General features: G+C 28.9%; 1 protein-coding gene across 1 annotated transcript in view; it reads left to right on the forward strand.

The window, feature by feature from the left end:
* Window positions 1-17,028, forward strand: part of LOC142325186 (1,5-anhydro-D-fructose reductase-like) — a 52,109-nt gene that overhangs the window by 14,800 nt on the left and 20,281 nt on the right. Inside the window, exons 2-5 of the mRNA XM_075366617.1 lie at window positions 8,464-8,631; window positions 11,768-11,965; window positions 14,313-14,560; window positions 15,512-15,668. Coding sequence (XP_075222732.1) covers window positions 8,464-8,631; window positions 11,768-11,965; window positions 14,313-14,560; window positions 15,512-15,668 — 771 coding nt within the window. The remainder of the gene's footprint in view (window positions 1-8,463; window positions 8,632-11,767; window positions 11,966-14,312; window positions 14,561-15,511; window positions 15,669-17,028) is intronic.

A 17,028-nucleotide genomic window follows, 5' to 3' on the forward strand; every position in this document is an offset into this window, starting at 1 on the left:
CTTTTAGAAAATAACGGTATAACTCAGTCGCATGATAGGATGGAGGGTGTTAAATTAATTTTCTTTACTTTTCGAGGTATGAGTACGAAAATACCATTCACTAAAATGTAATTATGTGTATATACTCGTATATATATATGTATACCTACGCATAAGATTTTGTGAAAAATATATAAAAACAAATCTAAATTTCAGTGAAATTGATCTGTAGTTTTGGAGATTTTCGATCCACTCCAAAACTACAATACTACAATTGAAAACTACAATTTCAATGTAACTTAGATATACTGTAGTAGTGTATCTGAAGTTGTGTATGTGTAAATCTGATGAAGATTGGTTGAGTCGTTCTTGAGTTACGCTCAATTTAAGGTCGACAACAGACAACATAACCTCAATTTTTCTGCACAAGTGTTTTTATTTATTTATAGAAAACGTTTCTCTATTGGTTCCCTTTGTCAAATAACTTAATTAAAAGGTTTTTAAAAAATACATGATCGTCATGTACGTGTTTTTAAAATACTTTAAATTTTTTCGTTGTGTTTAATATTGAAATTTTGTAATGATGTATGGCTCTGATATTCAAAGTATTTTCAAACAAACATTTAAGAAAATTAGTTGAAAAGTTTTCTTTGAAAAAAATCAGTGTATCTATATTCCCGCATTACTGATTAAGTTAAATCTAACTTAATCTAGCTAATAGTCTATTTTTTCTTTGCTCTCTCTCTTTCTCTATTTCTCTCATTTTTATAAAGACTTATGTTTCATAACATTATCGTCTCTTTCAAACATTTTGTTTTTTTCATTCGGGCAGCGTTGTTAAATGCCTACCTTCATTTTGTAAAATTAAAAATTACAAACGAATATAAAATTAAAAAAAATAACAGGTTTTAAAAATATATTAAAATATATTTTAAAAGGAAAAAAATACTTGTTCAGCTTTAAATTCCGTCATTTTGAAGCTCACGCCGAGTTGAAAGTTAATTGTTGGTAGTAGCTTTCAGTTTGGCGCCGATTTCCGAACTTAGGATTAAACGATTTATTAACGCGTTTTTTTTACCTTTCCCGGGTTTGTTAAGTCGGTTTTTTTTAAAGATTATTGTATTTTGCCGTAGAAAAAGAGTACAGTCTGTTTTTTTTTTATTCTCCTACAGCAGTAATAACAACAAGAATGTAGTACAACATAGAACTTTTTTTCGAAGATTCGTTTGGGCCATGCTCATTATAATTTTTTATCTTACATGATTGTATCTAGAAAAAAAAATCAAATACATAACATTAAATGATACTAAGAATTTAACTATAAAAATTCAAACGGCTGATAAATTATGTCTTAAGTTTACTCATTCCTGGCTGTTGCAGCGTTTAATATAACGCAATGAATTCATTACTATCAATCAAACATTGACTTCCCCAATATTTCATTTTGGTATTTCTCAATGTTTTGAGACCTCTGAATTAAAACATGAGATTATAAAATTTAAAAATTATATGTGTTGACGTCTGTTTGCTTTACATCTCAGAAACGACTTATTAACCTGTAATCATTAAATTTGTTGTGGCAACTTCAGTGTTAGGGGGGTTAATTTATTAGGGTAGGGCTGTATATTAGAATGTGTAGAACTCAAAAACAGTTTTATTAGTAGGCGATATTTGGTTTATTCAAATATCATAATCTCGCAACTATTATTCAACTTCCAATATAAACTGTCGATCTTCGTAGCGGAGTGATAGCGTCTTAGCCTTTCATCCGGAGGTCCTGGATTTGAAAAAAAGGAGGTCCTGGAGGGAATCCCAGTCAGGCAAGACATTATTCATACGCTGAAAATTTCCATTATCATAGGGCAAATGGACCAAAGCGTCGATATTTTTTTAAAAATGCAACGAAAATCACCCCTTGTACTGCTCTTTATACTCTTCAAAATTAAAACCATTCTTAAGAGTGGGATGAAATTTAGCAAAACATTTTTTTTTACAAAATGTGTTTATAATATTTACAAAATATAACCTTAAATATAAAAAAATATAACCTTTATGCAAAATCTGGAGAGGATTTCATTTTTTCCCCTGTATCCCCCACCCCCTGATCTTTTGAATTGAAAATTTAATAGCATCAATGTCCCTACTATAGAAATAGTATAGCCAAGTTTGATGAAAATCGGTCAAGTAGTTCTGGAGATATAAGGCGATTTACACGTATGTACGTATGTGCGTACATACGTACGCACATTTTGTCGCGGAAATTTCGATGCCATTTTTCGGTTTTCTGGGATCCTTAGGGATCAATTCGTCAAGATTCGGTGAAAACCGGATATGCCCAATTTTGACCGATCACCAAACTTCCCCTTCTATATAGGTTATACCTTCGCTATAGCTGCTAAATAGACGGGAAAGTAAAAGCATACGAAAAACTGTAAAAAGTCATCATTCCAAAAAGAAACTGAGTTTTTTTAAATATTTTTCTCTAAATGAGGCATTGTCAAAATGAGAACAGTTGTTTATCCTTAACACAGATCTCATAGATTTCCCTAAATGTTTACTGGTTTACTCTAAGGTGGTAAAATGAGTCTTCTCTCCACGATAACATAATTCATCGTACTTAAAATTCCCTTCAAATTGCATAATTTAAAAAATAATAATATTAAGGCATCACCAATTTTTAGTTCTTAAACGCTGCATTTTTTTTAACACTTACCTAATTACGCAAAATATATATACTTTGTTAAAAAAAATTTTTTTTTTAAATTGTAATTTTTCCTGTGAACAGCAATACATATTTCTTTATGTGATTGTTATTACAGTAATAGCGTTATATCTATGCCGAAATTTATTAATTCGTATCTAATAATGGTAACAAAATCGAAGGTCTTATTTTATAACCTACTCTTTTTTTCTTTAACCTAAAAAATTTTACTTCGATAATGAAATTTGCTACTAAAATAGAAAAATAAAAAAAAGAGTATCCCTTTTTGAGTTCTTTTTAACTGGAACTTATTCTTTATTAGTTGCACACAAAAATTATATATATATATATATATATATATATATATAAACAACAATTATATATATATATAATTGTTCTATAAATGTTCTAACTGACTCATACATAATCAACGCCCAGCAAATCTACAGAATATAAATTGATGAAAATTTGTTTATATGTTCTTTTTATGGTGTAAGTGCATACTAAGAAAGGATTTTTTGAAATTCCGAGTTTAAAGGTTTAAAATTGAATTACGGTACTTTAAATTTTACAACTCTTTCAATTTCTCGGTAACAAATAAAGATAACAACTTTATTTTTGGTGTGTGTAATCTTAATCTGAACATCTAAAAACCAATTTCTAGATTTTTTGAAATTCAATCTTGAAAGGGGTAAAGAAGTATAAAAAAAAATTCGAACAATGATTGCAAATTTTCCCCCATTTAATTATACTAAATCAGATATTCACTCGATTTGGGCTTGCAAATACTCTTCAGATAAATATCTAATTTTAGTTTTTTAAGGGATAAAAAACAATTTATATTTTTTACCCCTTTTTTTGGTAATTAAGAGAAATGCTACAAATTTTGTTTCATGTTATATCTCAAACAGAAGCTGAATAATTAGAAAAATAAAAATTACTCATACATTTTTCCGTGGGCAAATGAAACCTGCAATCCATTGCGTTGGAGGTTGCGGGCCATATTGTCCATATTGTGCATCCTGTTTGCATCTTGTACCAAGTATACAGAATAACTATTCAGTCTTTATACTGGACTAGTTCGATTCACATCGTCCTGTTAGAGTCTTTGTACATCACTCAGGGTAACGTTGTTACACAAGACTCGTTCGATATTGCATCGTCCTATTCAATTCATCATTTAGGCCAATAATGATGTTAACAATTAATTATTTACGATTACATGTATACTAATTTATTACAATTAATTGTATAAATAAAGTTCATGTTTTTTTTTTTAACAGAACTCGATGAGTATAGAAGTTAAATTTTATATATATATATATACACACAACACACATAAACATTTGTATGTTTATTATCTGATTAAATGTCTAATAATTAATTTCATTGTCCTCATCTAACTATCTATACTAGTTCGGTAATGCGAAATATTAGTGTCACATAAAAGGATATATTTATAAAATCTTTACTTCCCCGATATAATTTAGGAAATTATAATTTATTTATAAAATATAATTTATTTAGGAAATTATGTTAATTGGGTTAAATTTTGCATGTTAGGGTTTTTGCAGACTTGACGTTTCATAACCCCCTTCAACAAAAAAATAAGTATAATTTTAGCATAAAAAAACTTCGGAAAGTTGTAAATATTTAGACACTATGTATGCTAACTATATGTAAGAATAAGTATATACAGAGTAATTCAGGAGGAAAGTAAACTAACTGATTCTAGAACTTGAAAAAAGGAAAACAAACGTATATTCGAAAACGGTTTGTTATTGAATTACGGCTAGCGAAAAAATTTGCCTGGATTTCAGTTCCCCCGCTGAAATCACGTAATACTGAAAATTTTAAGTCGATATATAACTTGATGGTTTCTTATGTTAATTGACATGAAAAATCGAATAAAACAAATCCCAGAACTATATCTACCGTATTTTTCATGATATCCAACGCAAAACAGAAAAATTCTGAGATGAAAAACACATTTTCTTTAAGTTTTAGGTTAGATAAGATAATTCTTACATGAAATATTTACTAGTAAATAGATTGGATATAGAAACCCGATAAATTGGCCACCTAGGCCTTTTCCTTTAGATTAATATTATGGGGATAAATGAAATGCGAGGTATACAAAAAAAAAGTAGATTGCTCGCATTCTCAGTAATGCTGCCCTCATCATGGAACGCGAAGATACCATTATTAGGTTGACGATAGAAAATGAAAGGAAAAGAGTTGAAAACGCATCGATGTCAGTGGTGGAATTTTAAAATATTTATTGTAGATTAATACATTATATAAACTTCAGTGAGTATTTTTTAAAAGTAAATTAAAAGTGTTTTAATTTTTCAAAGGTCTAAATTCAGTGAACTAAACATAGCTGTTTTTATTTTTTTACAAATTCATACATTTTTCTGATTTGTTCGTTTTGTTTTTAATAATAAAAGTTGATTTTCTTTTTGTTTTTCATAGACGTTTATTACATCAATTTTCTCAGAATTAAATTCTTTATAAGTTTTAATATATAAATTACTCATTTATTGGTCATTTAACAAAGTTATTTTATTTCAAACCTAAAAAAAGCGTTTTTTGTCATCGAATTTTTCTGTTTTAGCAGTTTTATAAAAATTACGGAAGATACAGTTTTGGGACCTGTTTTATACGATTTTTCAGGTCAAAGAACATAAGAAACCAACAAGTTTACCCCTTACATAATTAGATCCTTATTTATTATATACCCATTACAAATTGTAGTATAATTATTTTACTATGAAGTTTAATCTATGTGGTAAATAAAACCGGCGTCCCACTTTAATGTGAAATTTCTTTTGTCGGCTATAAAAATGAGTATTCTTTTATCATAAGAATCAATGATATACTTGTAGAAGAGATTCTTTTGTTATCACGCTGTAGTATTTTATAAATAGTCATTATTATATGCCTATCTACTACAATATATCTATATAGGTTGAATGTATATTTAATCGATATTTTAATAAATCGATGACTTAAATATAATTTTCTTACTAACCTAAATTTCCTTTTCATTCTTTAACAAACAATGTAGTCTACTATATAACAAACAGTGTAGGCTAAGCTACAATGCTTTATAGGCCTACATACTCAAAGTAATAGATTACGTGCTTGTCTTACCTTAATATCTTTATGTCTTACAACATAATTTAAAAAAAGAAAAAACATAATACACTAATATTATGGAAAACAAAAAAAAACTCAAAAAAACAATTAAAAAACTTTTATTTATACATTAATATTAATTATAAATGTTATTATTTTTATTATTATTATCATTATTGGTAAAATTAAGTGTGCTGTTAAATTATTTATTCATATTAGCCTCCTTCATTATTAGTTAAATAATTTGGTGGGTTGTTTCAGGTAATAATTCTTAACCATATTATCCATAAACGATCAAATTTGTAATTGTAAAATAAAGTAGATTATAAAATTACTTTAAACTAATTTGTCATAAGTTTTAGATATTATATGTATATATGTTGTTAATTTTCAATGTAAGTTATTTATTAAAATAACTATAATAATATGATTAATCGACTTATATTGCCTATAGAAATAACAAAATAGAAGCAGTGTCAGAGAAAGACATGATAGAAAGGGGAGTAAAATGAATATATGTGTGTGTGTGTGTGTGTGTGTGTGTGTGTGTGTGTGTGTGAGAGAGTGATGATCAGTGAAGACTCTGTTGACATTTTATTTTTTCTCGGGGGGCACAACGAAGTGTCGTTATCAGCGCCCGGACACAGTATTACTACAAAAAACAATTTAAGTTAACATCAAAATTAAAAATTAAATAATATTAATATAAAACAAATAAAATCAACAATTAAAACGCGCAATATCAAAACGAAAAATATTCCTGCTAAAATACAACATAGATGTAAAGTCCCTATATCGTTTGCTAACGGCAAAATAAAACCACAGTGAAATACAGTATTAGAAATCTGACTTAAAACAACAAAATTATCATCTGGCACACGCCAAACGGAATAGATAGACGACACATATTACAGTAAAATTAGAAATTTGAATACAGATGTGTGACTTTAAGAAGTAGTACGACATTAGATAACATCGTAATATTTTTCCCTAAAATATTTCAGATGTTAAATTTCCAACGCAATGCGGCATAGCAGACACAGTCCAAAAGGATCTGGTGTACCGTTAGTTGGCAGTAGCAGCGAACACAAATGGGTTCATTAGTCCTAGTCATGAGATGTTCATGAGTTAGTCTAGTGTTCCCTATTCACAAAGGGCAGATAACAACCTCCTCTTGACGGTTATTCCTGTATGAAGAGTTCAACGGTGACAGAAGTTCTGAACTGGAGAACGTTTATTTTTAATGTTAGTATTCCATTCACTTTGCCACTCATCACGAACCATTGTCTTCAGAAAACAGGCAAAATCATCCGAGACAACGCGATTTGTGAAAATAGGCTACAAATAGGCTACATATAGTTGGGGATCCAAGAGAAACTCACGCTTGCGGTACACTGAGTCATTTCAGAGATAATAGGCTGTATCTCACATACAACTAGGTGTCTGGAGTACATGTCACTAATCGTTTACAAGGCACTCATGGAATCTGAATAGACAAGTATTTGTGAAATTTTGGGCTAAATATATTTAAGGCCTTATTGATAGCTTACAGCTCCACGACGGAAACACTCACAACGCTGGGAAGGCCAAATGTGTATTTCCTAGTCTCTTATACTCTTTCTTTTCTGTTTAACCTTCGGAACCATCATAAGGTATTATTTCAAAGAATGAATGAGAATGATATGTATGAATGTAAATGAAGTGTAGTCTTGTACAGTCTCAGGTTACTATGGCCTTCTGCCAACTTAAAAGCACAACCAACAAAACGATCGTGTTTAGAGAAAATGTATTATTCATGATAAAATCGGGCCCAAATCATTTAAGCTTACTAAAATCTAGATCTAAACAAAGAATAATATAATAATTTAATTGTAGACATCCTCTCGAAGGAATTGACTTCCTTCTGATCAAACAGACAAGAAAATGTTTTACATAAAATATAATTAAAACAAACAAATAGATAAGGTTTATATGTAGATAAATTTTATAATTGTATATGTATGGTTTTTATATAGATAAGATTGTTATTACTATTATTATCTATCACTTCCTGTTATTTTCAATTAAAAAGTGACAATTAAATAAGGTAATAAATGATATCCAGAAATTAACAAATGACAAGATAACAAAAGATTAGTTGTAACCTTCAAGCAGAAAACTTCAATGTTGATAATAATAATATTTTTCAAGAAATTATAAAAAGTGACCACAAAGATTATAAATTACAGATAAGCAAATATAACTACTATAGTTAAAATAAAACTATATAGTTTTATTGTTTCTATCAACTTCCTGCATTATAAAAGAAATCCTGTAACAATCAACCCAATCATGTAAAGGTCAATGCCCGTAACTGTATTAATTCAATTGTTTCCATAAAGTAAACATAATTTCTATCTATGAATTGTATGAAAACTATGCAAGTAATATTATAAGTAAATAATAAATAGTTGGTAATAAATTCATTTACACCCGTATACTATAGACATTATTTGTATGCTTAAATACGGTAGTCATGTGACTAAAAAAAAAACTATCAACCCCCTCCCACCAAAGCAAAAAAACAATGAAATAAAAATGTGTTTAAAAAAAATGTAAAATAGTGTGCCAATTAATAAAATTACTATGGTTAATTTTTACAGGCAAATGATGATGTATTGGAGAAAGGGGTAGAAACTGCTTTAGAAGCAGGATACAGACACATTGATACAGCTGCTGCATATCGTAACGAAGATGTCATTGGTAGAGTATTAAAACGTTGGTTTGACAATGGAAAAATAAAAAGGGAAGACATTTTTATAACTACTAAGGTATAATGTTAATGTTTTACCAAATTAATGATTTTTTTCTAAATTAAAATTATCAATGAACTTTCTGATATAATATAAAATTGTTTAACTTTCTTTTTTTTTACTGAGAAGAAAAGTTTGTGTCCCAAATTAAACAAAAATACAGATATTTTAATTAATTAAAATAAAAAAACATCTGTTTTATCTGAAAATAATTCAAGAAAAATACAAGTAAAATTTTATACAGTAAAAAATTGTTACAACTACTGAAAATGACTCCTAAAAATTTCACTACGACCTCATTTCACAGGATGACTGATATCCAAGCAAAATCTTTAATTAGACGTGATTTGCAATCAAAGCATTTTAGGTTATATGCTTATATGAAGTTTTTCCATTATTTTCACGAGTAGAATAGGTCATGAAAATCCCAGGAGAACCTCGTGATACACATAATTTTTTAAAAATGTTTCAATAATTAAGAGGATGGTCCCACACATCGAAAAAATATTAATATCAACATATGTCCAAAAACACTTAGTTTACTGGCTATCCACTAATTTGTATTTTTAACATAAAGGTTTATTTCTCAGGAATGATTAATCATACTGAGATGAAATTTTGTATACAGCTACAGTACCTGGAGATTTACACGTATAAAAATAATGAATCTAATTTTTCTATCCATTTCAAAATGGAGGCCATTTAACTTTTCAATTGTTAATATCTTTGCAACTGCTGGTTTATTCTGTGTTATTTGCAAATAAGATTTTAAGCATTTTATGACAAAGAAAATGACACCTTATTTATTTAAATTCGTTCATAGATAAGAAAGTTATGGCAAAAATTATTAAAGAGAATAGAATAATAAATCAGTTTTAATTTCCTTACGAATAAAATTAAATAACTCGACATGATCTCAACTGGAATAATTTTATTAATATTATATAATAATTTAATAATAAAGAAAATATTATTGAAATCATGAAAATATTATAATAATCAGTAATATTAATATTGAAACCTAATTTGCATTCAAACAGATACTGTAATAACAAGTTATTATAAGTGTAAATAAAAACTAATACCCAATTTGTATTTTGCTAATATCGCAACACAGCACTAATATAGCAACACACACAATCTTACAGCAGTCAACCTTGCATTCCATCATGTTGCATTTTGGCATTTTATTACCAGTGATAAATGTTCTGTAACTCTGTTGCATAAAGGTCATTGTCACCAACAGATGACATGTATCATTGTTGATGTCAGATTTAAAATAACGGTACAGTGTTTTTTTCACTAATGATTTTTGCATATATTTAAGGTTTTCGTTTTGAATATATTTTTATTGAATGACATTTACACACACATTTTCACACACATGCACACACACACACACACACACACAGAGAGAGAGAGAGATAGAGAGAGACAGACAGACACACACACATATATATAAATATAATTATTTTTCTTAATTCGTATGTTGCAATCTGTTCAACAAGTTAACAATAAACAAGTCTCCCATGGCCCAATGAATGAGGATGATATGTATGGCATATAAATAAGGTATAGTCTTGTACAGACTCAGACTAACCATTCCTGAGATGTATGATTAATTGAACCCCAAGCACCGAAGTACACTGGTATCCACTGTGTAGCATTCAAATCTGTGTAAAAGCAATTAACTTCTACTAGAATTTGAATCTCATAACCTTTGATTTTGAAAATCAGCTGTTAAACAACTGATTTGTGATAAGTTAACCAGTAGACCAGCCCGGTAGTATAATAAAATATATTTGTATTAATTAATTAATAATTATTAACTTAAATAATAAACATACTTAATATTAAATATTTTAGATAGGTTGTAGTCCCAAATGGTACCCTATCTCTGTGCAGCATGATGTTCACTACATACCAGTACCTTAAAAAAATCACAAATGTCTGCAGAAGCCAGACACTTCCCTTGAAAGGAATCAAACCCAAGACCATTTGATCTAGGAGTCAACATGCTGACTACTACACCAGTTGGTGTAAGGTTTTCATGTTTGAACTTTTGTTTTTAACAATTCTTTGAGATGCAAAAAATTCAATTTTCAACTTCTCTCATATAATGTCTCAATATTATTATTAAAAGTTATGAAAAAATCTGTCTTTCTCTACACACCAGTTGTTGATTCTTTCAAATTTTTTTTCATATGGTCCATCACATGAAAAATATGTTTCCACCATACATGTGTTTCATAAAGTCACATTTAAATCTGAATTAAATATCAATGGTTTGTACAATATTAATTTTGTGTCAGTTATTGAAGAAATGAGGACAAGTTTGTATTTATGAGTTACAAAGACAAAATTATGTTTAAAATAAATATTATAATAATAGTTATGATTCCTAATGAGAAAATTCGATTAAAACCAAACAAAATATCTCTCTGAAAATATAATTATTATTTTACTTGCTGAAAATAATTTTTTAATTTAGAAGTAAAGTTTTAAAAATTTCACAAAAAACAAGCACTATTGCACTAATCTTATACAATAATGGAAAGAAAAGTTTTAAAAGAAAAACATTATTGTATAGCTAAATTAAATTGAAAGTAAATGATAAGAGAAACAGTCAATGCAATGTTCTGTTGAATCCCAAATTAGTAAGCCACCTCCACTCTAATATAAAAGGAATACTACATTGTAATGACCAGAGATTAAAATAAACAATTTAACAGATTTTAAAAATTACATAACCCTTAATAATAATAAAAAAATATTTGAACAGCTATTGAATTAGCTGATTTTTTCAGCTGGGTTTACTGAATTACCAGAAAGCCATTTATATGCATTGTTGTCAATCGCACTAGCCTCCTTTTTTCACTTTTACATTCAGTTTATCTATACTTTAGTCTATTATTGCCAGCCATGGGATGATTCACAAATCCACAACTAAAATAAGCCTCAATTATAAAATAAGCCTGTATTTTAGACTGAATTTACACACATCTAACAAGCAAAACAAAAACATATTAACCAAGACAAAACAACTCATCAAAGAATTACACCAATAAAAACTTAGGTGGTTCTGATGACACTAAGTATAGCTAGTGATAGTTTATGTAATAAATATTTACAGAATAAACTGTATTTATTACAGCTTCCTCCTTCTGGTAATCATGCATCAGATGTTGGAAAATACCTAGATAAATCATTAAAAGCATTACAACTTGATTATGTTGACCTATACTTGGTACATGTTCCATTTGGTTTTGTGGCTGGAGATGATTTGCATCCAGTTGATGAAAATGGTTTTGTAATTTTGGATAATGCAACAGATCATGTTGCTATATGGAAGGTAAGAAAATTTACAGACTATTTGTAATAGTACATCAATAATGTACTATTATTGTATAGAGTGATTCAACATCTTTTTATCCAAATGTTATATATTTTGTTGTCTTGTTTTATAATATAATTTGATTAACTAAAGAGGAATGGATGGATGTTCATTCTTGAACAATACTTTTAATCATTATAATGGAAATAGCATTTCAAGAAAGAACTGTGTACAATCATCTCTTCTATTGCCTCTAAAAAATTAAATTATGTTTGGTTTAGTAAAATTGTTTCAATTGATGTTCATATACATTATACTTGTACATAACAAACATTTTTATTCATGTTTCATAAGAATGAAGAATCTGTAGAAGAATTTTGGATGCTATAAAAACAAGACTTCTTAGTGCATCTTGGAATAATCTATAATACCTTTTACTATAACACTGTTTTGTTTTCCATAATAGAAATATGGCTTAACATTTAATTTACAAAATAATGATAACATTATCATTTTTTTTAAATTATTTAAACAGAATTCATTCGTAATGAAAAATAGAATCATATAAAAACTTATAGAAAGAATCATAATTCTTGGATTTAGAAAAGAGAAAATACTTTAGTGTACAGCTTATTTGGAATTTCTAGCCCAGCTACTGAATATCACATAATGGAGACATAGAATGTTTAATTGTAAATTGCAGAATAATTAGAACTCATTATTTCATAATGAAATGTAAGGAATTTGTTAAATTGCCTTTTAATTGTGTGTGATGATGAAAGTGGTGTGAAAGTGGTGAAATTTTTGATGAAAGTCACTGATTATAAAAGTGGTGCTTTACTATATAGTAACTTGACTTTTGAATTCCTAATACATTTATTATTATAATACCAAATACATTTATACTTATTAGCAAATAGTTGTTTGATTTTTTTAAATTGGCATTATTATATTTTGTATAAGGTTTGTGTAATAAAAAAATATGCTAGAAAGTGAGTATATTAATAATTTCCACACGTACTGTTAATGAAAAGTTAATAAGTTCAGATTGTGGTGGAGAATTATAATATAAATTTAGTTAAGGCTAAAGCTTAAAAAATAAAACACTTTTTTACATTAAGTGATATCAGTTAATATATATTTTAGCCACAAGTGTCAACAGCATACAACCATCGAATCCCGGGGCAATGGTAGAACAAAATCAAGTTAAATTTTCTCAGTCTGGCAATCTACAAAATCAGTTTGTTAGTTTCAGATGTTGGTATTTATTAATTTGTAATTACATATGTATGTTAAGGATCATAACAGTAATAGCTTTTTGTGACCTGACATGAGTCACAACTTATCTCTGAAGATTATATAACCAAGAATATCAAGTATCCAGTGCCAGACTTTCTAGGGAAAGTGAGGTATCTTCTTCACTGAGCCAAAATTTTGGCTCAGTGTACAATATTTTGGCTTTGAGTGTTCAAAATGATACTAAAGCAGAATCCAAGTACAGGAAAAAGCTGTGGGTTTTAGGTAAGAATACCTTCAATTTTTTTTTTCAAAAGATTTTAATTGTATTGTTTCTAATGAATTTTTAAAGGTACCAATTTCTGATAAGCTACAACTTAAATTTTCAGAGTCTTAACATCATTCAAAGTATAGCAACCATTCATTACAACACACCTTCTCATATTTTCTAAATTTTAGTTCGCAGTTACATAATTCACAAGTTACTACACCAAATAACTTCATACACACACACACACACACACACACACACACATGCATATATATATATATATATAGAGCGAAACCCGCAAATAATGAGCTCGCTTGTAACGAGAACTTGGTTGTAACAAGCATAATTACAGGATTTTTTTGGTTTTCTATCTCATTAATGATAAACTAACTTGCTTTTAGCAAAGTATCGTCGCATCATAAACTTAGTTATTATGAACATTTTCATTTTTTTAAATACTGTAATTCAAAAATGTAAAGTAACAACCAAATAATATCAGTGCAAGGGAAATCCCATTTCTTCATTTACAAAATATATATTTACAATTTATACATAAAGATTGTGACATTTTATCTTAGGCTTGTTCAGGTCAGGTCTGAAGGGTGATCAAAAGGTTTGCAACAGGACATTGTACAGTATGTACACTACAAGTTCCATTGCGGATTACAGACTGGTAGTTATTTTAATTACTTGGATTTCTCTGATTAAAAAATTCCAGAAAAGACTGGAGCCAAACAATGATCCATTAAAACCGCCCAAACAGGTTCATCGAACTCTTTTAATAACACTTTAAGAAAGAAAATTCCATTTTAGTTATTTAGAAAGTATTTATTTATTTGTTTATTTTTATTTTTTCAGCAAATGGAAGCACAAGTTGATTCAGGAAAAGCAAAAGCAATTGGTCTGTCAAATTTTAATGAGAAACAACTGAAAAAAGTAATTGATAATGCCAGGATACCTGTACAGAATTTACAAATTGAAATACATTTATATTTACAGCAATCAAATTTGGTAAAATTTTGTAGGGACCATAATATTACGGTAACTGCTTATTCACCTCTTGGATCACCAGGAGTAGCATCATCCAAGAAAACTACTGAAGGAAGGTACATTACATGTATAACATGATCATGAATAATTCATCATATACTAATCAATTTAAATACTTGATTTAATGTAGCTGCCAACAAGATCTGATTTCCACCATCAAAACTATTGTATTACAAAACTCTTATACAGCAGTACCATCTCACACCAATGAACTATTGTAAACAAAAATTGTAGGTTGAATACTATATATTATTAGAATTTTAGACAGAATAGAAGGATTTTAGGAAAAGCCTGATATCAACTAGTAAGAACCTCAGCCACTAATTTAACTTTTTTCTCAACCCCAAAAAGGAATCAGACTTCCCAGATTATCTCGTAGACAGAGTTGAAATCTCACTAAGTTACAATAATGAAGAAGCTGAATTGCTTCTTCATTATCGCAGAAACAATTCAATAATGAAGAATTGTTGTTATTAGTTCCATAAATACATAAATGTTGTTATGCTATTGTAGTAGCTCAAATATTGTTACTGGTCTCGCTTTCTAGTTGGTCATTAGAAAACGATAGTATTACTCTACAATTAAATCTAGGATGACAACTACACAATTTCCACGGTACCTATTCAAGGAGAAAGAGGTAGACTATATTAAAATAAGAGAGATAATCTCCCACAGGGGACCGCCTCTGATCAGAGCCGTTACCATCTCATCTATACCCTATATTAAACTATAGACAAGTTCTAAAGTTAGTATTCATATTCTTCATTCAGTGCTCCTTGATATTGCATTGCATAAAGTATTTATTATGTAATCCCTTCACTTTCCTCAATACTCCACTACAAATATCCTCTTACTTTCTAACCGTGTAAGCTAAAGAATAAACAATTAAATTATCTGTAATAATCTGTAAAAATTATGTCATTAATTATTATTGTTATTATTATTATTTTATTAAAATTATTAATTGTAATCAAATTATCTGTATTAAAGTATCTGTTTATTTTCAGTTCTCCACCATCAATTTTCCAAAATCCAAAAGTAATTGAAATAGCTGAGAAATATAACAAAACAGCAGCTCAAGTAGCGCTTAGATACACAATCCAACGTGGTATTGCTGTTATCCCGAAAAGTGTAACTCCAAAGAGAATAAAGGAAAATATTGAAGTAAGTGAACTGTACATTTTTCAAATAATCTACAGTAGTGTGCAAATTAATCCGACAAACAGGGAATCTTTTGTTTATTTTTATGTTGTGGTTACAGTGCTTGACCCACCCACTCTTTAAGTTATCTGTATAGTGTGAGGTTATTGTTCTTTGGTTATTAGCAATCTTCATGTTATAAATAATGTTGTGAAAGTTTATTTCATTTTTTTATTCCAAAAATATTTTTGTATTTTTTTTCTGTCTTGAATATTTAATAATGGACATAACTCCAAAAAAGCATTCGAAAATTGTTTCTCTTTCTGAGCATACCAGTATGACACAACAAAAATAGCTTCTGAGAGTGGCGGTGGATTAGGGACAGTGAATACTATTTTAAAACAATTTAAAGAAACTGGTTCATTTTCACCTCAAAGGAAAGGCAAATGAAGCTGTAAAAGTTAAACTACTCCAACACAAGATCAATTATTAGTGAGAAAAACGTAAACTTGATCCAAAGATATGTACTGTGGACTGAAGTCAAAATCAAAAACTAGCAGCCAGTGAAACAGATTTAAATCTGTTAGACACAAAATTCTTACAGCTGGATGAAAAGCTTGTCAACCAGCTAAACAGCAGCTTTTAACATTAGCAGTGTGCAATAAAGGACTATTGTGGGCCAAAGCACATGCTAACTGGACAAAAGAAGACTAGAAAAATATTATGTTTTCCAATGAGTCACATTTTTATGTTCAGAGGCAAACAGTTTCATGAGTTAGAAAAATACCAGATGAAAATACATCACTGGCTCATATCAAACAGTCAGTTAAATATCCCCAGGAAAATATTTTTTGGGGTTGTTTCACATTTGAAGGCCCTTGTTCATTACTTCCAGTAGATGGTAAGTTGAGAAGTGATGGATATATCAAGATTCTGAAGGAGAGGTTTGTGACACAACTTCAAAACAAATTCCCACAAGGCAGCGGAGTGTTCCAACAAGATTTGGCATCATGCCATATTGTTGAGATAATGAAAAACTTTTTCATAGAATGAGACATTAGTCCTCCCTTGGCAAGGCAACTCTCCAGAGTTAAACCCAACTGAAAATCTTTGGCCAATAGTCAAAAAACAACTCTCAAAAATGGATTGACCACAAAAGCTGACCTCATTAAAGCAATAATATCAATATTGTTTCATGATGAGGAAATCAAAAAAAATGTTTCGTACACTTGTTGAATCAACACCAAATCATGTATGTGAAGAGATTAAGAATAAAGGACATATTAATTACTAGATATTCACAAATTGTACAGGTATGATTTTTATTCTAAATAAGGTTACTTTCTATTAAATAGCATCTGCGTTCAGATTAATTTGCATGCTA

This window comes from Lycorma delicatula, chromosome 5 (genome assembly GCF_047948215.1).
Source record: "Lycorma delicatula isolate Av1 chromosome 5, ASM4794821v1, whole genome shotgun sequence".
NCBI classification, from domain to species: Eukaryota; Metazoa; Arthropoda; class Insecta; order Hemiptera; family Fulgoridae; genus Lycorma; species Lycorma delicatula.